General features: G+C 50.5%; 4 protein-coding genes, 1 non-coding gene and 1 pseudogene across 7 annotated transcripts; 5 read left to right on the forward strand and 1 right to left on the reverse strand.

Moving 5' to 3' along the window:
• Window positions 1–332: 332 nt before the first annotated feature.
• Window positions 333–2,797, reverse strand: LOC112886635 (annotated as a pseudogene).
• A 1,850-nt stretch (window positions 2,798–4,647) lies between these two features.
• LOC112886623 (HMG1/2-like protein) lies at window positions 4,648–6,495 on the forward strand. 2 transcript variants are annotated; one of them, XM_025952583.1, is made up of 8 exons: window positions 4,648–4,805; window positions 4,909–4,998; window positions 5,125–5,182; window positions 5,278–5,322; window positions 5,819–5,896; window positions 5,983–6,078; window positions 6,189–6,231; window positions 6,305–6,495. In XM_025952583.1, the coding sequence occupies exons 1-7, from the start codon at window positions 4,765–4,767 to the stop codon at window positions 6,207–6,209; spliced, it is 429 nt and encodes a 142-aa protein (XP_025808368.1). In that variant the 5' UTR covers window positions 4,648–4,764; the 3' UTR covers window positions 6,210–6,231; window positions 6,305–6,495. The 2 variants fall into 2 exon arrangements, with proteins under 2 accessions (XP_025808368.1, XP_025808359.1); XM_025952574.1 differs by having other exon boundaries at window positions 6,189–6,495.
• Window positions 6,496–8,743: 2,248 nt separating this feature from the next.
• Window positions 8,744–8,815, forward strand: TRNAT-CGU. Its single transcript has one exon. It is a non-coding gene; the product is annotated as a tRNA-Thr (tRNA).
• Window positions 8,816–10,718: 1,903 nt separating this feature from the next.
• On the forward strand, window positions 10,719–12,630 carry LOC112886613 (amino acid transporter AVT3B-like). The gene has a single exon (XM_025952563.1). It carries the CDS (start codon window positions 10,996–10,998, stop codon window positions 12,271–12,273), a length of 1,278 nt encoding a protein of 425 aa, XP_025808348.1. The 5' UTR covers window positions 10,719–10,995; the 3' UTR covers window positions 12,274–12,630.
• A 5,753-nt stretch (window positions 12,631–18,383) lies between these two features.
• On the forward strand, window positions 18,384–19,465 carry LOC112898440. Its single transcript, XM_025966763.1, has one exon. It carries the CDS (start codon window positions 18,389–18,391, stop codon window positions 19,463–19,465), a length of 1,077 nt encoding a protein of 358 aa, XP_025822548.1. The 5' UTR covers window positions 18,384–18,388.
• An 855-nt stretch (window positions 19,466–20,320) lies between these two features.
• On the forward strand, window positions 20,321–22,321 carry LOC112877547. Of its 2 annotated transcripts, none has more exons than XM_025941983.1 (2): window positions 20,321–21,544; window positions 22,047–22,321. In XM_025941983.1, exon 1 carries the CDS (start codon window positions 20,430–20,432, stop codon window positions 21,504–21,506), a length of 1,077 nt encoding a protein of 358 aa, XP_025797768.1. In that variant the 5' UTR covers window positions 20,321–20,429; the 3' UTR covers window positions 21,507–21,544; window positions 22,047–22,321. The 2 variants fall into 2 exon arrangements, with proteins under 2 accessions (XP_025797768.1, XP_025797697.1); XM_025941912.1 differs by lacking the exon at window positions 22,047–22,321 and adding an exon at window positions 21,641–21,768.
• The last annotated feature ends 897 nt before the right edge of the window (window positions 22,322–23,218 follow it).

Here is a 23,218-nt window from a genome sequence, read left to right on the forward strand (position 1 = left end):
GGCATGGGCTGAAGTGGCAAGGCCACGTGTGCTGCGGGGGGGGGGGGGGGGATTTGCAACCAGGCCTGATGGGGGTGGGCTTCTGCAACGAATGGGCTTATGGGGGGATTATAAACCCGGGGGTTACTTATGGGGGGGGGGGGGTTATGCAATTTTACCAAGTACTGGAGTTTCTTAACCACGTGTGTTTTATGTTGTCAAGTTGCCATTTCGTGGCATGAGTTTTCTCCGATTAGAAGTGTAGCACGCTATAGCCATAACCATGAACCAAAATCGGTCAAAACCTATCAACCTCGAACCAACATGCACTTGGTTTCATACAAAAAGGGTGTTTTTCATCATCATTGGTTGCAAACAATCTGCAATGAGCTCAACTCCTATTCATGATGGAACACTGTACATCACCAATATGAGACCAGCGGGAGTAAGACATGCCTCGTTGAAAGATTTTAAGCTACTGCATTCGGATCTTCGCGCACTCAGCAGTACCGTGAAAAAACGGTAATTTGAGTGTCACGTTCAGGGCAGACGTAGCAGCATTTCCCTGTCCGTACACGCGCTACCCAACTCTAGGAGACGGGTGGGCGCCGCGGCCGCCAGCCGGGCCAGCCCAGTCCGAGCTCGACCCCGACACGGGCCGCTGGGCGCGCCCGCTCCGCGCCGCCGCGAGGCGCGGGGACGCCGAGCCATCCAGCCTCGTCGTCGCCGCGGACCTGGTGGACATGGATTCGACCTCCTCGAGCACCGCGACGACCTCCCGCATGGAGGGCCGGTTCTTGTGGTCGGCGGCGAGGCACCGCAGCGCTAGCTGCGCTGCGCGCTGCGCGCCCCGCGACGAGTACTGCCCCTCGAGGCGCGGGTCGACCAGCCGCGCCAGCTTCCTGCGGTCCGCCAGGAACGGCTTGGCCCAGTCCACCAGGTTCTGCTGCGCCGCCGGCCGGTCCGTGTCCAGCGCGCGCAGGCCCGTCAGGATCTCCAGCAACACCACGCCGAAGCCGTACACGTCGCTCTTCACGTACAGGTGGCCCGTGGCGACGTACTCCGGCGCGGCGTAGCCGTAGGTGCCCATGACGCGGGTGGTGACGTGGCTGCTGCCGCCCGCGGGGCCGTCCTTGGCGAGGCCGAAGTCGGAGAGCTTGGCGTTGAAGTGCTGGGCGCGGGCAGATGAGAAGTTAGAGGGCGCGTCCATGACGATGCAAAGGCAAGCGACGGCGCGGCGTACCGTGTCGAGGAGGATGTTGGAGGCCTTGAAGTCCCTGTAGATGACGTGCTTCTCCGACGAGTGCAGGAAGGCCAGCCCGCGGGCGGCGCCGATGGCGATGCGCAGCCGGAGGCTCCACGGCAGCGGCTGCACGGCTGCTCCGGGCTCTGGTTGATGATGCACAGGAAATCGAAGGTGTTACCTTTGGTGCATCACCGACATGTTTTGACAATTTGACCTCTGAACAAACCAACTAGCGTGTGCAGACAATGCGACCGACCGACCGTGCATGTGCCCCAGCACAACGATCTCGTTTTTGTTCCGTCGTGACCACCGCCATCTATGATCGAACTACTACATTATTCAGACACCACACTGTGATCGATCCAGGTCAACTTACTGCGTGGCTCGCTCCTGAAGAGGTGGTTCTCCAGGCTGCCCTTGGCCATGTACTCGTACACCAGCAGGAGCTCCTTGTCCTCCCAGCAGTAACCCAGCAGCCTCACCAGATTGGGGTGCGAAAGCCTCCCCAGGAAGTTCACCTCCGACTGCACACCAACCACATTTTTCCCGATGATGGAATTTAAACAATAAAATTATCACCAATCACATGAACAGAAAATAAACAAACCAAACGTGCCCATCACTAAGCAGGCATCATGCGGTGCTAGCAATCTGACATTTCCGTGTGGATCTCAGTCTCAGCCACCAATGTCAACACGAATTTCTTGTCGCGAGTGGCGTAGCATTTGCCAGCAATTTGAGGGGAATATAAAAAGAAGAAGAGGAACACGGATAGCAGTTGAGAACTATGCCCTGCTGAAAAGAAAAGCGTCTGGAACTGCAATGACACGACCTATGCTTCGCGTCTGGAAAGCGAATCCGGAAGACTACATGATTTTTTTTCTGTTCGGTTAATCAGAAAATGTGTGCAGAGTTGCAGACATTCAGAAGGTTCAGAAGACAACGGCTTGACCAGAAAGCGTTCTCACCTGCCATTCCTGCACGCCCTGCAAGCTCTCGGGGTTGAGCTTCTTCACGGCGACGGGCATGCTGCCGGCTCCATTCCGCGCGGGGCTCATGGTCCGCTCGTCCACCCAGCCCTTGTGCACGCGCCCGAACCCGCCCTCGCCGAGCACGGTGTCCGCCTTGAAGTTCCGGGTGGCCGCCCTGAGCTCCGCGAACGTGAACACCCGCAGGTTGGGCACCTCCAGGATCCTCCCGTCCACACCAGCAGCCTCGCCGCCTCCGCCCGCCGGGCGCGGCTTGCCGCTGGCGCCGGTGCCGGCGCCTCCTGTGCTGGTCGTGGGCGCGCCAGGCGGCGACCTACCGGGCATCCCGGGGCTCACCGCGGCGTTGGACGCGGCCATGACGCGCTTCGCCATTGCCACTGCCAGGATAAACACCATGAGCACGAAGTGCGGCGTCGGACACGAAAGAGGAAACGGTGCGTTGACACGAACGATGATTACCTTGCGGGTGCGCGTGGTGGGCATGGGCCATTGCCTTGACGGCCCCCACCTCGGGCACGTCGGAGCCGAAGCAACAATTACCCATGGCCGGAGGGCAAGCTAGCGGCACTGCCTGCCTCCGAACCTTCGATCTCGTCGCTCTCGTCTTCCTGCAGCCGCCCGGCAGCAGGTGGCTTAGTATATACGAATGAAGCAGAGAAAAATGGCCTGGCCGTGGCCGTAGAGACCGGAGGGGAGGGACAAGTTGGAGGGCCTGCTACGCGTTAGGGAAGTGGGGGGATCATGCGCTCATGGCGCGGGTGTTACTCGGCACCCGTGCAGCTGGCCAGAGCTAGCACATGGCGCGTATCCCCGGTCCACGGACAGGACGAGCGTATGTTACCTTCAGAACGGCACCAAACTACGGGGAGGGAAGTCACTCTGTCGTCTTCCAATCTGCCGTTTCTCCTGCGCCATTCACATTAGGATGGCCGCTGGATCGGAGCTGGCCAACGGAACTCAACGCGCGGTCATGTTCTTGGAAACTTTCACCCCGGCCACAGCTTGTGTAGCTGAAGCATGTCCTCTTATATTCCTGGCCATGGCCAGTAATATCAGTGTACCGCTGAACGAAGAATGCTGAATAACAAAGTTATGATGATTTGGTGGTAACTTTCTGTGCAATTTTTGCACAAAGTGTGTGATCTAAGCTACAAAAGAGAACACATACGAAAATAAAGAGTTTTTGTCCACAGTTCTCATCCATCCACTCACAAATCTTTTTTTAGCACGAAAATTTATACAAATCTCGCGGATGCTAGCATAAATGAATAATGCAAAGGAAAATGTCCTTTTTACCTTCCTGAACTTTAGGACAAGTCCGCGTTTCCTCCCTAGACAATGAAACCGTCCGTTTAGACTCCTTGGACTCGCGATACCGAACACATGACCTCCCTGGCTGGTTTGTCTCAGTGGTTTTGTTCCTTTTCTTTTATGCTTATTTTAGCTGAATCTTTAAAAAATTATAGAAATCACAAAAAAATTATAAAATAGAAATTTAATTTTTTTGGACTCCACATGAGTAGATCTATGCAGTAAAAAAATTTAGTGTACTTTTAGATATATATTTTTCTATAATTAATTTATAGCTACAGTTTTTGTAGTCCAATTATAGTGAAATTTTTATGGTGGGATAATCATTATATGCTTGAGCTATAGTAAAAATTTCATGCTCATTTGATCATTTTTGCTTGAGCAACTAAATTCCAAATTATATCAGAGATTCTTTAGTTGCTCAAGCATACATGATCCAATGAGCATGAACTTTTTAATACAGCTCAAGCATATAATGATTAGATTACCATAAATATTTCACTATAATTGGACCACGGAAACTTTAGTTATAAATTAATTACAGAAAGTATATATATATAAGTACAATAAATTTTTTTACTAAACTATATCATATCATCATATGTTCACTGCATAAATCTAGTCATGTGGAGTTAAAAAAATTACATTTTTTATTTTATGATTTCTTTGTGATTTACTATAATTTTTTAAAGATTCAGCCAAAATAAATATAAAAAAGGAGCAAAACAGTTGAGAGAAATCAGTCAGGGAGGTCACGTGTCCGGTATCGCAAGCTCAAAAAGTCCATGCAGATGGTTTTATTGTATAGGGAGAAAACGTGAATTCATCCTAAAGTTCAAGGAGGTAAAAGGCTTTTTCCTAATGCAGATCCTCGCAAAAAAAACAATGCAAATGGCAGTTCAGCTATTTTTCTAACTGGCGGCCCATTAACGCTTGTAGGGTTGCCCGGGCCTAATTTAGGTGCACCGTGAAGCGTGAACCCAGCACACGGCCCGCTTCTTCGACGTTCCACAACTCACACGATCCACCGAACCAACCACGCGTCGCGGATGCCGCACCCACCCGGTCGCTGTCCCTGCTTTTCCCGTTCACGCACGCACACCCACGCGGCCGCGCACCGCATAAACGCGCTCCCCCCAAAAAGGGCAAACCCAACCACCAGTCCACCACCCTCCGCCACCGCCCCCCGATTCGAAAGCCACCGTCCTGTCCCCCCGCAAAACCCTAGCTCCAGCCACCATGAAGGGCAAGGCCGACACCTCGAAGAAGGGCGACGGCAGGTAGGATCTCCGCCGGTCTCGGTGCCGGAACGAGGGTTTCCCGTTTCCTTTCTGATGGCCGGGCGGTGCTCCTGCTCACGCTTCTGTTTGGTGGTTGTTGCAGACTCAAGGCCGGCGGCGGCGCCGGCAAGCGGAAGAAGGCCGCCGCCAGCGGCAAGCCCAAGCGCCCGCCCTCCGCCTTCTTCGTCTTCATGTGAGTTCTCGCTCCCTCGCCGAGTCATTGCTCAGTCAGATCTCCAGATCTGCTTTCTGATTCTCTTGGAGGTTTTGTGGATTCCCCCCTCTGTTTAGCGTGTTTTGACGTGTGTTTGCACTGCAGGTCTGAATTCAGGCAGCAGTACAATGCACAGCACCCTGAAAACAAGAGCGTCGCGGCCGTGAGTTACCTTGCACCCTGTTCTCCTTCTCCCCTGTTATTTTGTTATGGTTATTTGCAGATGTCTTATTTCTTCGTGTTGGTGAATTATATTAGGTGAGCAAAGCAGCAGGGGAAAAGTGGCGTTCTATGTCAGACGAAGTGAGTAGATCTCTCGAATATCACAAACCTTTTGTTTTGGGTTTAGATCTATTGTGCAATTATTTAAATTGTTTTCGACCATGACAGTGTGATGCTTTCATGCTTATGTACAATGTTGAAGTATAAATAGTTGAAGAGGTCTAGTTACTTCCTCTCGAATAAAGAAAATAAAAAAGAAAAGAAAGTAGAGGTCGAGTTAGACCTGTAGAGTAGACTTAAGCGCTAGGGGTGGTAAAGGGCCTCAATTTTTAGCCTAGATAATCTAAGAGCCGGCTCTAATCTTATACAATTTTGAGTTAATATTTAATTTTGAGTTAAAAATATTAAGGGCCAAGTTGGATCGTGAAGAGAGCATTAGGGTCATGATCCGTTACCACCCCTATTAAGCGCCCATATCTTGTTGTCAAAAATATACAGCACTGTATCTCGAAAACACAGCTCTTTTATTAGTGGCTAATATATATGTTGTTTTGTTTATGGAATAAACAATCATTAGGAGAAGCAACCATACGTGGACCAGGCTGGGCAGAAGAAGCAGGACTATGAGAAGACCAAGGCCAACTTTGATAAGAAGGTAATTTTGGAATGGTGGATCATGTTCAAATATTCTTTTATTTTGTTTGTTTGTTATGCCATAATTCGAGTTTTGATTTTCCTTAGGAGAGCACAAGCTCAAAGAAGGCTAAGACTCAGGATGACGAGGGCTCTGACAAATCAAAGTCTGAGGTTGATGATGAGGATGGCGGCAGTGATGAGGTATAGAAAATTATGCAATTTTATGGATGATATGTGTGTTCGGTGCTAATGATATTTGCCTATTTAGTACTTCTAATGAATATTTATTCTGTTTGATTTTGTCTCTGCAGGAAAACGATGAAGATGAGTAAATAGCGTCTCCATGGTCATGAGGTAGCAAATGGAGTGTTAGATCCCCGATTAGCTTACTGGTTTGCTATCTTTAATATTAAGTTGTTTGGAACAGGTGTGTATGAAGGGGATCTATTAGACTTGTGTTTCTGGTTGTTAGTTTGGTGCATTAGCAAAGAAAAAGCCGAATGCTGCTAGCTGTTCTGTTGCTTTTCTTTTGCTAACCACTTGTGTCTCAACTTGATGTACCTGTTTCATTCACTAATCTAATGACTAGTCAGCTATTAGCTTAATGTTTTGGTTTTATATGCTTCTTTGATGTGTGGCGTGTGCCCTGCATAAGTGATCTGCTGCGTGCCTGCATAAGTTGAAGTGATCTGTTGCCCCGCATGGGGTGGGATCGCCTTTTGTCTCATTTCATTTATGAGTCTGTTTGCTCTCTGTGAGTTTGTTAGCGAATCGGTTACTCTGAGTTTACATGTCCAATTTGTTGGCATTTCTGTAGCAATTTGTAGATATGTGTGGTGGAAATTTTGTTGCCCTTACTGAGATAATTTAGTTTGCTCGTTACTGTTCATGTATTGCTGGAAGTGGATTTGCGTTGCATGGAAGCATCGGCTGGTTACCCATCTCTGTAATAATGCAATGCAGGCCACACTTATCGCAACATCCTGTTCTGCAGGGCCGTTTGCTTCTTTTCTTTTCCTTCTTTTTATAAGAGGCCGTTTGCTATTTGGTCTCCACCTCGACAGGTTGCATATGCATCCAATGCGTAGCGTTACTATATTCTTGTATTTGTGAATTGGCTTCTGTGATGCTGTGGCCATCTTTTGCTTTTATTGAAAACGAAAACTATACCGAGGCTCATCACTGTCCAGCACAAGGCTGTCGATCACATTCTTAGTTCAGTATAGCTGTGTAGGTGTAGTTCAGTGGGGCGATTAGCGCGTAACGATCGACTTGCCATGACCAACTGTTATAATTTTCCCAACTGAAACTACAGGGATTTTGCAGAAGCTGCATGCCAAGCGCATTTCTGTCCCGTGCCTGTTATAAGTGTGATGTGATGCATGCCACGGTTAAGGTCGAAGCATGCCGCAGCTAAGCAAACGATTAAGGCAACCACTGTTCATTCGGTCTGATGCACATATTGACTATAGATACTGTTTGGTTCACACACTGGCATCGTAAACGGTATGGGAAATGGATTACAGGGTGATTGGTGGGGGGATCACTGATCCCCTGCTTTGTTTGGTTGCACAAGTCGTAACGGTATTGATTAACAGAGCAGTGCCCTTGCCCTTCGCATCGGTGCAGACTATAGACTCTCTCCAGCAAAGAACCTTTTGAAGAAGACTGAGCAAATCTGTGCTGAATATCACCGAATGCAGAAGAATTTTCTGAACAGAAGGTGAAAAATTCTACCATATTTCCAATACGAGATGTGTCCTCCTTGGCATTTCTCCATGGTCCAACAAAATCATGGAATCAAATTCCTTCACTTCCGAACTGTGATCCGGTTCTACTGGAAGTGAAGAGGATTCAATCCAAACTGCCGTAGACGTCTATGGCAAGCATCAACCTCCGTACGGTGCCCACCGGCGGGCGGCTGTTGCCTATCCGTTTTGGACTTGATGGTGCCTCGCTACCGCCGGCGCTTGCAACGAGCGGGCGAGATCGATGTTGACGGCAGATGGGCGCAGTCGCGCAGAGGGTAGAGGAGGACATGGGAGCAGAGAGGAGAGCGAGGGTTCAGGCCGCGATACGGAACGAGGCGCTCGAGCCTGGAGGTGGGTGGCACGGCGGAGACGAAGGGGGTGCTCGCCGGAGACGTGGGGGATGGTCAGTCTGGACGGAGTCGAACGAAGACGACGAATCGATGTATGGGTATCGCATTACGGCGCGGATGGAGGGGTATCGGTTTTGTACTGGCTGGGATCTGATTACGTGGGACTCGTTTACGGCCCAGCGGTGAACCAAACAAGATTTATCGAAATCAAATAGCGCTGTAATCCGTTTGCGTTACATTTGGCCGAACCAAACAGTACCATAGTCTCCAGTTTGTTCCAAGACAATGACAATGCTCAACTGTTTGATGACTTTTAAGTGTTCCATCAGTTGTCACTTCCATGGGCAAGGGGCGGAGCTACTTTCCGACCCGCGTCGACAAGCAAACATTGGGGACTTAGCTGAATACATGGTGATAGCCTCACAAATCTGGACGGGCCGAGGTGCCTTGACTCATGGCACATGCAAATGCAACCTGCAATAATCATGCAGTCTTGTGTCCAGACATGAGCCTCGATGCACTAAACCAAACAAAAACGCACACATGGTTACTATAGACGGCGTGTGCCTAGCAAGGTGATGCCTGGTTGGGCGAGACAGAAAGTAGGAGGCCGAGTACCGGAGTATGCTTCAAATGCGATGTCAATCAGTTTCCTTCGGCAAGCAGTTATGCAGTTGCTGGTGGCGCACCCTCTGGCTCCAGTGCAGAAGTCGGAGGTCTGTCAAAACCAGATAAAAAGGATCGACAGGTCGCGGACATCAACTTGCTTCCGTAGCATAGTGGTAGTGCGTTCGCTTCGTAAGCGAAAGGTCGCGAGTTCGATCCTCGCCGGGAGCTTTCTGTATTTTTTTCTATATTTTTCTTTTTGGTCTGAAGTTGACTGCAATAGATCTTTTCCTTTTTCTTTTGAACCAAAACTGCTATAAAATCTTGACGGTCTGATGGTATTACTCGGTTACATGTAGCATCCTTAACCGACACCCGGAGTTTGATACCTTCACCCATTGATCGAGTAACATATAACTTGACGATTCGCATCTGGATGGATCGACCGGCCAACATCTAAAGATCGAACAACAGTTGCTTAGGGCAATAGCTATCATCCGGTGCTAAAAGGTGTTTGGTTTCGGAGGGCTAAATTTTAGCCCTAAGGAACTTTATTATTTACAACTATTGTTTAATCAGAAAACTAATTGCAGAACCCCTAGACTAATTTACAAGATGAATCTAATAAGGTATATTAATTTATAATTAGTGGATGGTCAGTGCAGCATCACCGTAACAAATTATAGATTAATTAGGCTCGTTAATTCATCTTGCGAATTAGCACTTATCTGTGAAAAATAAAATTATAAACAGATTTTATTTAATATTTTTCTTAAAAAATTCTCATTAATATGATAAGGTTAAACTTTAACTCTCCATAACCACACTTTTCGCAGCCAAGAAGACCAACTTGGCTACCGCAACTACCTGTTGTCGCTACGGGGATAACTACTGGCGACCGACCGCACGTACAGCATCTGCTCCCAATGGCGTCGCTGTCATGCTCGTGCTGGCAAACTTTTTCCTTGGCCTATTGCACCTTCCGTTTGGTCGACGACCGATGTGGACACTAGTATGGCCGGCCAACCGGCCTGAGATCAGCATCAGATAAAACCAGCTACAGCTAGCACCAGTCAGCAAGCGTAGCCTCGAGGAAGAGAGCCGACATGCATGCCTGTTTTTGGTCCACAGCTTCCTGTTCATGGTGATCTCGACCTAGTGCTCCGATCCGGCAGCTCCAAACTCGCAAGGGCGAGCGATCCAGTCCAAATCCGATCGTCATAGGGGCTAGCCAGACTCGTCGCGTTAACCGAACACGATGGTGATTTGGGCGGAATCAGGGCGAGCGCGAGCTGACAATGGTTAGCGCTTTGGGCTGGGAGTGTGGAGTAGGAGATTGGATCTGGATGCGATTAGAAGACGAGCATGCCCCATGTTGCCCATTCAACCCAACTTCGATCGGACGACTTGGTGCAGTGGTAAGATAAGTGCATCCTCTCGTTGCTTGATCCTCCATAGGCGGAGACGCCGATTAGAAAACACAGACGTAACAGTGATCTAATGCTTTTCGTCCGTATCAACATCAGTCGGAGGATCTAAATGAGAAGGTGCAGATTAAACAAGTACGCGCGTACTTGTGCACGCAACTAAAGATGCGCGTAGCGAAACATGGCAAGAATACGAAAGGGCGATTTGAATTTGGTAGACATTTGCAGCAATTTTGTTAGGGACCTTAGCACAACATCAGTGCGTCGTCGCACTAGCATTTGGTTTGTCCGTATCCAATTTGAGCGAAAAATATCTATATCTCAAACCAAAAAGGTAAAAAGAATAAAGTGCATCCACAGTGTGGCCGTGTGGGTGCGAGTGTCTGCTCCCTTTTTCTCCGTGAGGATGAGGGTGCAACTAGGATCCGGAAAGCCCACAAAATTCCCGGAAAAATTGGGATGAAATCCAGTGGAAAAAAAAACAAAGAAAATGCCAGCCGTGCGGCGGCCTGTACGGTTTCACACGATGGCACGTTGCGGCGGGCCCGTGGAAAACGCTGCCGCAGCACGGCATCTGGGCACCAGCCATACACCGCCACACGGCTCCATGTGGGCCCAACGGCGCAGACAGTCCAAGACGCCCATGGACCAGGTCCATGATATTTTTGCCCCGGAATGGCACTGCGCCCGCTCTACAAAATAGGCCGGGCCACGCGCGTGCGATGAGCGCCCCCAAACGCAGCAGCAGCAGCACGGCCGTCGTCCTTCGTTTCCTCCTCGCAGCGCCGGGGCAGCCCGCAAGCCATTCTCTCCTCCTCGATTTTCCCCGTCGCGGGATCGCCGGATCTCTCCTGCACACCGCGTCCGGAGAAAAGGAGGAGGGGGCAATCTCATTCATCGGATTCGGCGTGCCTGTGTTGTCTGTGGTTTCGATTTCCTTTTTTTTTTCCCGGGTCAATAAGATCGGATTTGGGGACGGTCGTAATGGGATTCGGGATGGGGAATGACGGCGCGAGCTCCTCGTCGTCGCGGCTGGACCCCGCCCCGCTCCTGCCGCACCACGGCAGCGCGAGCGGCGAGATCGGCCTGTCGTCGCAGCCCAAGACGTTCGCCAACGTCTTCATCGCGGTGGTCGGCGCCGGCGTGCTCGGGCTGCCGTACACCTTCTCGCACACCGGGTGGGCGGCGGGGTCGCTGCTGCTCTTCGCCGTCGCCGCGCTCACCTTCTACTGCATGATGCTGCTCGTCGCGTGCCGCCGCCGCCTCGCCGACGAGCACCCGAAGATCGCCTCGTTCGGGGACCTCGGGGACGCCGTGTTCGGCGCGCACGGGCGGTTCGCCGTGGACGTGATGCTGGTGCTCAGCCAAGTGAGCTTCTGCATCGGGTACCTCATCTTCATCTCCAACACCATGGCGCACCTCTACCCGATATTCGCGCCGTCGTCCTCCGCCCTCCTCTCCCCCAAGGCGCTCTTCATCTGGGCGATGCTGCCGTTCCAGCTCGGGCTCAACTCCATCAAGACGCTCACGCTGCTCGCGCCGCTCAGCATCTTCGCCGACGTCGTGGACCTCGGCGCCATGGGGGTTGTCCTTGGCCAGGACGTCGCTGCCTGGCTCGCCAAGCCCCCACCCGTGGTCGCCTTCGGCGGCCCGGGCGCGCTCCTCTACGGGCTCGGCGTCTCCGTGTACGCGTTCGAGGGCATCGGCATGGTGCTCCCGCTGGAGGCGGAGGCGGCGAACAAGAAGAAGTTCGGCGTCACGCTGGGGCTGTCCATGGCGTTCATCGGCGTCATGTACGGGCTGTTCGGCGTGATGGGGTACGTCGCGTTCGGCGACGCCACGCGGGACATCATCACCACCAACCTCGGCGCCGGGTGGCTGTCGGCCGCCGTGCAGCTGGGGCTGTGCATCAACCTCTTCTTCACGATGCCGGTGATGATGAACCCCGTGTACGAGGTGGCCGAGCGCCTGCTCCACGGCAAGCGCTACTGCTGGTGGCTCCGGTGGCTGCTCGTCGTCGTCGTCGGGCTCGCCGCCATGTACGTGCCCAACTTCACCGACTTCCTGGCGCTCGTCGGGAGCAGCGTCTGCGTCCTCCTCGGGTTCGTGCTGCCGGCCTCGTTCCACCTCAAGGTGTTCGGCGCCGAGATGGCCTGGCCCGGGGTGCTCTCCGACGTCCTGCTCGTCGTGCTCGGCCTCGCGCTCGCCGTGTTCGGGACGTACTCGTCGCTGCTGCAAATCTTCCACTCGTCCAGCGCTTGATCTCCCCACCATGCCACCATTTGCTATGCGCCGAGTAAATTCATCATCGGCGCATTAGTTTCAGGCACGTTGGTCGCTCCTCTCCTCTGTACAGAGGAGTGGAACAGGGGAGGGACGACTGTCCATCGTCGGCTCGTCGCATTCTACCTGGGCAGATTACGGTTCAGATGTTGTTCGTCAGTGGGTTGTATAGCATGGGAAAAATCTGTCTGCTTTTGCCGCGGCAGATTTAAGTTACTCCCGGTAGCTTATCTGTGGTACTATGAATGTTTGCGTCCTAGATGTTCCTCCTGCTGTGCACGATGGATTCGATGAAAGGACAGCATTTTCAGGCCATAGAATCTTTTATCTGTTGTTGAGTACTCTTCTTTTTTTCAAAATATAATTTGTTTTAAAATTTTTAGATTCGTAAATTTTACTATGCATCCAGATACAATATTTATATAGATGCATAGCAAAATTTATGAATATAGAAAAATCAAAACGATCTATATTTTGGAACTCGGACCGAGAAAGTATATATCTGGTTGTTTACTTGCAGTGCCTCGTATCATGTGGTCTTGTGAGTAGGAACTATATGAGTAGTACAAACAGGCCCTTAATGGAGAGGCCAATCTGGCCAAGCAATTGCGACGAGCCGTATCATCACTTGTCATTTGTCAAGTATGTTTCTTAATTTCAATCGTGTTATGTGCCCACGCAATCGGTGTTTAGTATATTACTCATAGGTTACTCTTTTAAAAAAATATGAGTACTCCTTACGTATGCGTTTGTCGTCTGTTCTAAGCAAGCAAACATCAGATCCGTCCAGAAAACAATTTCATTTCAACCTGCCCTTCTATTTTGTCCCCAAAGTTGAAAGCTGAGAGAATCCTACTCTGGCAGTTGATTAGTTCGATTCAGCAGCTGACTGGTACCTACAGCTTACGCATGGAACATTTCAGAGTTCCAAATACGCCGAGCTACTGCAAATGCCTTGGTTGTTGCCTACAGAAAACATCACTGACGGAAACGTAATGGAACTCTTCAGCCCCTCCTCAAGTACAGTACCTTTAGAAATCCCCCGTGATCAATGGGCCATACCACATTAGCTGAAAGGTCCGTTCTTATCTTCCTTGGGTGTTGCCCGTCACTCTGCTTATCGCCTCTCCGAGCCATGTATTATAGCGCAACACTCCAAGATGTTACTGTCACCACTGACCAGATAGTTGAAACGGCTTTTGTAGAGTCGAGGCGGCGCTTTTTCTCGACCGCGTCGACATCCGCTAGGCCGGTCCGCCTAACATATTCAACACAAGATCTCTTGTCGTGACTTCATTTCCCTTTCAGGGTGGGGCTAGTCTGGCCCTTTTACGTGATCCGTTGCCATCTTCCTGATGTAGCTGTGTTTATGCTTTCAGGATCAGGTGACCGAGATGATTATGTTCCAACGGCTCTCAAAATCTTGTCGCTTGCACGATCGGTTGGGCACACACCGCTACTCACTATTTTTTCTTTTGGAATGGTACTCACTTTTTCAGATGAGAGTGATTTTTGTCCTTTTTTCGGAAGATATACAGCTCGGTTTGGCCCAATTTCAAGCACCACCTCACTGCTTTTGGGCCCAGAAGACCAACCGAAATTGGTTTCGAGGCATTGTTTTGCCGAGAGTATGTTTCCATTGAAGATGCAATGTTTAAGTGTATGTGTTTTGATTTAATGTCGTAACATGCTTTTTATGGGTGGTAACTGAACATTGGAGTTTTGTAACTGCAAGTGTATGATGTGTTTCGCCGTGCAAACCTTTTATTCAGGTGTCAATATTCAATAATAAGCTCAAGGGTGCAAGTGTTTAGCTGCAAGCCATATGAAAATTCCTCACTTTAAGCCACAAGAAAAGTAATACATGAGTTCACAGTGGAAGCTTTGGTTCCTAATCGTCGAAGAGGTGGAAGTAGGAGTGGTAACGGATCATGGCCCTAGTGCTTTCTTCACTATTCAACTTGTTCAACTTGGCCGTTATATATTTTTAGCTTAAAATTGTATAAGATTAGAGTCCGGCCATTAGATTATCTGAACTAAAATTTGAAGCTCTTTACCATCTCTAGGTGAAAGAGTGGGTATGATGCTGGGTAAGTTTCTACTTTTTCGTATAGAGACGAAGCAACAACAGACGTATTGGATGCGGGCACACGATGCATGCGATGGAAGACAGTCTCATGGATGATATGAAATATCTTTTAGTTTTTTTGAACGTGATGGCAGGAGCTCTGCAATTGAGTGAAAAGAAAAAGGTTTAAGGTACAAAGCGCGGCACCCCCAGCCGCAAACGGAAAAGGGATCGACGCTAACACCACAAAAAAAGAGGGCAGCTCCTGTGCCCCTTCCCCCAAAAAATTAACACTAAAAAGCTGTGTTACTGAACGCTCGTTTGAACTGCACAAGATCCTTTTTTATCCTTTCCGCCACTTGTTGCGCCGATTCTAGTTTGTTTTCAAAAATACGCCGATTCTGCTCTTTCCACAAATTCCACATAATGTATATTGCCAAACCGTTGAAATCGCGACGCTGGATCTTGTGCACAGTCTTTGCCGTTGCCTCCCACCAATCACTGATGCAATCAAAATTTGCAGGTTGGGTCTGCTGGGGGAGAGCCCAGCGCTCCCATGACAGGACCTGGTTCCAAACTGCCTGGGCAAAAGGGCAAAGTAAGCAGAGGTGCTGGCCGGTCCATTGCAGAGAGCACAGGAAGCTTGATGTGGCCAGCCCCGACGCGCGAGATTGTCAGCCGTTAGGATTTTGTTTTGAATGAGAATCCAGGCAAACACTTTGCACTTGTTTTCAGTCCGTGTTGAAGCCCCGAAAGGATCCGATAAACTGAGCACGATATGCTGACCGCGCAGAATAGATTCTATCCGGTGTCCATTTCCAGGTGATCGAGTCCTCAATATCTGAATTTAAGAGCAGTCCTTGAATTCGACCCATAGCGAGACAAACTCCTCAAGTTGGATGCCGGTTGTTATTTTATTTTGTAGTGCACTGGTCCAAGAGTTGTTTGTCAGCTCTTGCGCTACTGTTTTGTTTTTTCTTTATACCAGTTCCGGGTTTCTAGGTGCCTCCCCATCTAGCCAGGCGTGGTGCCAGAACCTTGCCTTCTTTCCGTTGCCGATAGTTACGGTGGTGGATGCGTTGAACAAAAGACAATCCATCTTAGGGCATGAAACTTCTAGGCCTGACCAAGGTTTGTTGTCAGTGCTCCACTCGCGCCACAACCAGCGCAAACGAAGGGCTCTACCAAATTTGTCAAGGTCCAAAACTCCTAGGCCGCCCAGGTCCTTTGGCCTGTTGACAGTCGGCCAATTAACCAAGCAATAGCCGCCGTTTGCATTCTCTTCACCTTTCCAAAGGAAGGAGCGTCGTATCTTGTCAATTTGTTTTCTTGCCCAGATTGCTAGTGGGAATATTGTCAAATGGTATACCAGCTTGGAGGATAGCACTGAAGTTACCAACGTTAACCGACCCGCGCGGTTCAGGAGTTTGCCCTTCCAACCTTGGAGGCGCTGTCCAATCTTTTCAATCAACGGCTGCACATGAATTTTCTTCAAAGTTCGAGTGTGCAGTTGGAGGCCAAGATATTTGCAAGGGAAAGCCATACGAGCTCCTGGGAAAGGTTGGAGCACGTGGTCGAGATCAATATTCTCACACCAGTTTGGGTGGATGGAGCTTTTCTCAAAGTTTGTGACTAGGCCGGTTACATTACCAAACATTTCCAAAATATCTTTGACTGCCTGCAGCTCGTTTTGAATTGGGTTGATGAAAATTGCCGCATCATCAGCATAGAGAGAGGTTCTGAATTTTGTCGTTGTGACGGGGAGCGGTGTGAGCACTCCTTGCTGGGTTGCAAGGTCGAGAACTTTTTGTAGTGGATCAATGGCAAGGATGAAGAGCATGGGGAGAGAGGGTCACCTTGACGCACGCCCCGTTTATGTTCAAAACTGTCCCCTTGGCTGCCATTAAGGAGGGCTCTCGATGTTGCCGTGCTGAAGAGGATGGAAATCCATTCACGCCATCTTGGCCCAAATCCTAGTGTTTGCAGGACCTCCAGCAAGTGACTCCAATTTATGGTGTCGAAGGCTTTTTGGATGTCAAGTTTCAAGAAGAGGGCCGATTTCTTTAGTGTGTGAAGCCTCCGCACTGTGCTTTGGACATAGAGGAAATTATCCTGGATGCATCGTCGTTTAATAAAAGCACTTTGGCAGTTCGAAACCAGTGTGTTTAGGTGGAGGGCGAGCCTGTTAGCCAGCAATTTAGAGAAAATCTTCGCAAAACTATGGATCAGGCTAATGGGTCGATAGTCCCCCACATGCTTTGCATCCAAATGTTGACCGAATTGAGTAGATTGAGGTGCTGGGCATTCAGGTTGTGGAGCTGGTTGAACGCAGCTGTAAGGTCAAATTTTATAATCTCCCAGCATTCCTTAAAGAAAATGCCCGTGAAGCCGTCCGGACCCGGCGCCTTATCGCTCGGCATGGAGAAGATTGTGTTCTTGATCTCCTCTTGAGTGAAAGAGGCCTCAAGGGAGGACAGATCATGCTGCTGGTACCCTAGTGAAGGCCATTGGAAGGTGGCTGGCCTGATTGCGGATGTGCCGAGGTGCTGCCGGAAGTGGTCAGTGATCACCATCTCCTTGTCTTCATGCCGGAACACTGGCCCATTAACAGTATGTAAGCATTGGATGAAATATCTTTTAGTGGTCGAATCACCATTCAAATGAATGAACTATTAAGATCATGTTTAGATCCAAGTGCTAATCGGTGAAAGTGCTAAATTTTAGCACTAGCTCATCCAAATAGAAGTGCTAATGGAGTGAGCTAAACTTTAGTTAGAGACTGAAAAACCTTAGCATGTGTGTATAAGTGCCAATATGTGCTAAAGTTTAGCATTTAGCTCATCCAAACAGATCCTAAATCTTTTGTAGATCAAGAGAGCTGAGCTCACCAAACCATAGTTCCACTAAATCGAATCAACATGAAAAAGAGGAGATAAAAGAAAGGCATCTAGACAAATCGATTTGACTAGAAGGTGATATGGCAGGCTTCCTGGTCGAACGATAAAGGACAGTATGAGGTGTGGAGGATGTGGCTTGAGATCTGATAAGAACAGAGGATGCGGTGCGAGGACAAGCTAGATCGCGAGCGACTAGGAGGGCTGAAGGGAGGAGATGGGCTATGTTGCTACAAGACTAGGAAGCGGAGGTTTGCGTGGTGGTTTTGTTGCCTTGATTGTTAGGCCTAGCAGGCCGCGAACCATTAGAGCATCCAAAGCCACCTCTATCAGTTATAAATATTTCACCCTCTAAGACTATACTTGTTATCTAATAGATATTCCGAAACCTAATTTATTCAATAGACTATGCCAAAGATCGTCTTCTATTGCATTTAGTTAATATCTAATTTACACTTCAAAGCAGGGGCAAGGACACAAATGCCCCTTATAGAATATATGCTGAAGTGTAGGTTGGACTTTGCGGCCTCATTTTTTTAGCGAGACTATCATATGAGTATGATATTCGGTTGATTTCCCCATCCTATTTATGTCCCTATGCGCATGAGTCATTCCTTCATCAGAGCACTAGTTGAAAAATTATCCCGCTAATCCACTCTTTGGTTGTTTCCTAATACAAACAAAAACTCTAGGTACCTTTCTAGCCTGGTACTCCAGCAAGTAAAGTGCAAAAATCCACAAGATGTGCGTGTGATAACGGCACAACGTTGCCAGGTACGCCATGGGGAAACGATGAGCATTTCTTGTTCCATCTGCGTGAGTAGGTATTCACTGAAGGATAGGTACCAAGGACCATCAAAGCAAGAGTGACAAGTCAGATCTAAAGCGTCCATGTGATGTGGCATGGATACGTAGTGATGTGGCATGGATATTCATTGTTCACATGATGGGCTAGCTCATAATATGCCACAATGGCGAACGCAAACGAAGGATCGATGAGCTTGCCACTCTGGATATCCTTATCCTAGAACCCATCCCTTGATGTCCGAAAAATTAGCCATCATTTAACCCTCTATAAAAGGCAAAACCCTTGTTGATGGTAGAGCCCATTGAGGCATCAGACCAAAGTGAGATGCCTGTATTGACAGAGGACAAGTGGTCGCAGCTCCCGCCGGAGCTCCTGCACCTCATTTGCCGCAAGCTGCCGGACACAGGCAACTTCCTACAATTCCGTGCGGTGTGCACGTCATGGCAAGATGGCGCCCCGCTATCTGATCCACCTCCACAGCTCCCTTGGATTCTCGAGCATCGTGGGCCCAAGCTCCAAGCCAGACGACACCTCCGCTTCTACAGCCATAGCTCTGGTAAGATGTACTGCGTTCGTGTGGGTGGTCGCTCTTCATGGCTCCTTGGGAGTGGTGCGTTCGAAGGTCATGTCATCGCCATTGTTGACCTAGCTAAGACCATGTTGTACAACCCATTCACAAGTGAGGTCCAGGCCTTGCGGCCTGCGCCATACAAGCCATGGCTCGATGGTGTGTTCCATGTAGTGTGTGATGGCGGCACGGGATGCATGGTGGTGAACACCTGCACCATAACACGACACTTCGCATACTGCCGCCCAGGGATGGATGCAGGATGGAACATCTTCGATGAACGCAAGGACATGAGCCACAGCACGTACAATGGTGGGAGGTTCTTCGTCAACACAGTCAGCAAGACGACCCTCATCATCGATGCCGACACACGTGGCGTCGAGACCATAGTGCCGGCACCATCCAAGGAGAATTTCACCACCGCCCTCGGTGACTACCTGGTGGCATCGCACGGGAAGATTCTGAGGGCCCTTCAGCACCCACGTGATGGCAACCAAGCTGCATCTGCGTCGGACTACTACTTCAATGTGTACCAGCTGGACATGCTCGACGGCAAGACGGGCAGATGGAGAAAGATAGAGACCATCGGGAACGCAGCGCTCTTCTTTGATCACCATGGTCATGGATTCTCACTAGAACCCAATGATGCGGCGGGGCTGAGGCGAGACTGCATCTACTTCATGCACAAGAAGCGGATGTGGGTGCGATTTTGTAACTACCGCTCCTTATGTCGTTACAGCATTCATGATGGAAGGGTTGATAAGACCATGTCATTAGCTAACAAGCTTGGGGACACCTGGGTTGTCCCTAACTTGTGCTGTGCCAATGAATAGGCTTTGATGAGGCAACTTGGACCTGATTCACAACAAGTTCTGCTAGAAAGTTGGTAGCATCCATCCGCGATCAGCTTGGAAACAAACAAATTGCATGCCTCGGATCTTCGGTATGCGTGGTTTTGCCAGTATCTTTATATCAAAGTATTGAATAAAATGGATCCATGCAATGATCTATTTCGTGCACAAATTTGAGCCCTTTTTTTTTTGAGGATTTCATCTTTGTTGCCCTCGTGCTGGTCTAACTCGTCGTAGCACATTAGTCCCATCTAGGCTTTGATCAATCAAATCATTGGTGGATGTGATTGGTACGGTATTAAGTGATTAAGTGATTATTAACTAGTTTAGGGTGTTTAACAGGACGTTTGCCCTTTTCTTTTAAAGATGAATAAACAGCGGCCGTGGTGGAAGTCTGGTAGAGCAAAGTCTCCCAACATCTGGCCCCCTTCTTTTGAGAGGAATCTCGCCGGCCTGCCACAAAAGCACTCCCGCCAGCTGCACAATTCCAGCTGCGTCCATGGAAAATTTCCGAGCAGACAAGCAGGCCCAGCAACTTCTGTAACGACCACGTCTGCACCCTGTGGAATCTGGATACCCTGCGTGGCAAGAGTAGACGCCTTCAGGCTTCTTCCAAGCCACCCAATCGCGCGCGGCCAGCCCACCCGAACCAAACACCCCCTGCCGCCGCCGATGGCACGCTCAGTCAGTCACAGCAGGGAAAGCAACGGATCACCCAACCCAAGAGCGCACGGCACCGCTCTCCACAGCCACGGGAGCCCGCTCCCCCGCCGACGGCGCAGCGCGCGCCACGTCTGCCCTTGGAAATCCCCAGTCGCCCATAAAAATGGCCGAAACGAATTGGTGTTTCCGTCGCGCAAACGCCGCAACAGCCCAGGAAAACAAAAAAGCCCAATTCAGATTGCGATCGCCGGACGCCGCCCAATACGGGGGGATCGCGATCGCCATGGCCGCCACGGGCTGGTCGGACCTCCCGTCGGAGCTCCTCACCGACATCGCCGGCGGTATCACCGAGCTCGCCGACATCGCACGCTTCCGCTCCGTCTGCTCGTCCTGGCGGTCGGCGGCGGGGCACGCCGCGGCCGCGCCCCCGCCGCAGCCGCCGTGGCTCCTCCTCCCGTCCTCCCCGTCCCGGCTCTTCTTCTGCCCCCGGGAGGACCGAATCTACCCGGACCTCCGCCTGCCCCGCCCCGCCGCCGCCGCGAGCCACCGCCGCCGCCGCCGCCTCTACGCGTCCCCGCACGGCTGGACCCTCGCCGTCGACCCCACCGATCTCGCGGCCTCCCTCGTCCACCCTTTCACCGGCGCCACCCGCCCGCTCCCGCCGCTCCCCGCCTTCTTCGCGGAGACCGACGACCTGGCCTGGGACTGGTCCCCGCACGGCGTCATGGCGTCCTGCGGCGAGGGCCTCCTCTTCTGCGCCGCCGACCCGCCCGCCGCCTCCTGGGCCCCGATCCCCGCCCTGGCCGACTGCAACGCCAGCAGCATCAACTACGCCGCCGGCGAGTTCTTCGTCTTCGAGGAGGACGTCTGCCGCACTACCGTCGTCGACGCGGTCACCCTCGACGTCGCCGGCGTCATCCCGGCCCCCGCCGTCGAGCTCCCCTCCGAGGCGCGTCTCGTGGTTGCCGGCGACGAGCTCTTCCTCCTCGTCAAGTCCAAGTGGATGTACCTCTTCGGCGACGACGTCGACTTCTCCAAGGCCTTCCACGTCAACCACCGCAGCGTCGATCCGGCCTGGCAGGAGCTCGACGGCATCGGCGACCGCGCGCTGTTCGTGGATTCCCTCCACGGGTTCGCCGTGCCGACGGCGGGATTCGGCAATCTCGAGAGCAACACCATCTACTCGGTGAGCAGCAAGGAGGTGAGCAACAGGCGTCCCACCACGGTGAACTACAGCGTGTCGGCGTTCAGCCTGGAGAGCCGTAGCTCCAAGAAACTTGCGTGCCGGCTTAACGGCCGGGAGATGGCCATGCGTGGCGAGATGCCATCATGGATCATACCAAGCTTGGTTGAAGGCTGAGACTGCGTGCCTGGAGACCATCGTCTGTGTCCTTGCAGGTTCATTAGTTCTTCAAACCAGAAATAATCTTTTATACACGTTTATTCCTGTAAATTCTGCCACTTAGATTGAGTTTCTCTCGGTTAACCACGCAGCCATTATACGTGAGTTATATTTGTTGGCAAACTTCGGAGGTAAATTCAGCATCCTCTGTTAATGTTTAAGTTGAATAAAGCTTGTATCCACTGTTAATTTTCATGTTGAAGAAAGGTTTGCGATGCCACAGCTGAGCGTGTTGAGTGCTTGAGTTCAGTATATAATATTGTAACGTGAGAAATATGATTATATATCCAGCATTGTGGACCTAGGAATATACTGTCAGGTATAGTATACTTTTTGATTTTTGGATATCCTTTTCTGTCCCGTTCGAGTTTGAATGGTCATTTGGACATAGCATAATTTGCTTAGCTGTGTGGATTCGTGGTGAAGCTTTGCGATTTGGCTGCAATGATGCCATCCCGGGGAGGAAAATACTCTGAAAATGATGTGCCAATTCTCCAGGGTTAGGGGACGGACAAGGATGGATAATAAAGGAAAGGATGACAGGGAGATGATGCATGGGCGGCGGGGAATAGCTGCTGATGGGATTGCTCGTGTGCGATAATGAAGCAAGCACCCAATTACCCATGTCATTATTTCCTCGAGAACTTAAAAGAAGAAGAATCGCCGGTTGTAATCGAGTCTGACTCGACGATGATAGCAGCAGCTAGCGACATTCGTTTGTTGTCGCGTGTGGTATAAAATGGGCGCGGTTTTACTTTGTTGTCTTAAAAAAACCGTTTTATGCCAGTAAGTTTTTTCCCCCCATGAATCGGTACAGGAAAGCAGCAATCTTAGTTTCGGTGAGCTGTATGCCGTGACAGTCACTGAGACGAGTGTTGTGATGGTTAGTTTTTACTATTTTGTGGCGGGTTGTCCAGTAGAATAGCACCCGTCAGTGGCCCAGTGTTGCCTGGAGATGGTAAGGTCATTACTCATGGCTTAGCCTACTATAAGCATGCCCGCTATTGGGCTAGGTCAGGATAGTCATGGTCATTGTGCGTCCTCGGCCTTCCCAAAATATTGGGCTAGGCCGGAGAATTGGGCCACTAGCATTGGCCCAGTGGGCTAAACTGATTCAGTTCAGTCTGGCTAATATCGCCATCTTCAGTCGCCGGCCCGCTTGACCTCTAAGCCACTGTCCGGGTGTAGCCGCCGCCCTAGGCGCGCTAGCTTGGGCTTGGCCTTCACCCTGCTGCGGCTGGGAGACGCCAAACCTGGAAATCCGAAAGCTATGCTCCCTCCAGCCATGCTCCCTCCGTCCAAGCACAGTATACAGGACGTAACCAGATCTAATTCAAAGATTAAAAAATATATTTAATTTTTTATCAACACTAGTATTAGTGCATCAATGTACGTGCATATAAAGAGAGCGCGCCTTATATATGGGACTTGAGTAAAAAATGGTTACGCCTTGTATATTAGAACAGAAGGAGAAGGAGTAGCTTTCACGTTCTCCACCGTTCGATCTATCTTCCTCACCTGTCCAATCCTCTCTCTATCTTCTTCCTCCTCTAGGCTTCCGTCCGCTTGCTCACCCGCGCCGTGCCACTCGCTCGCCGGCGTGCGGAGGGCCGGGGGAAGTGGTGGAGGCGGCGGCGGTTAGAGTTAGGGTTTGAGATTATCGGGGTTCT

The sequence above is a fragment of the Panicum hallii genome, chromosome 1 (assembly GCF_002211085.1).
Source record: "Panicum hallii strain FIL2 chromosome 1, PHallii_v3.1, whole genome shotgun sequence".
NCBI classification, from domain to species: Eukaryota; Viridiplantae; Streptophyta; class Magnoliopsida; order Poales; family Poaceae; genus Panicum; species Panicum hallii.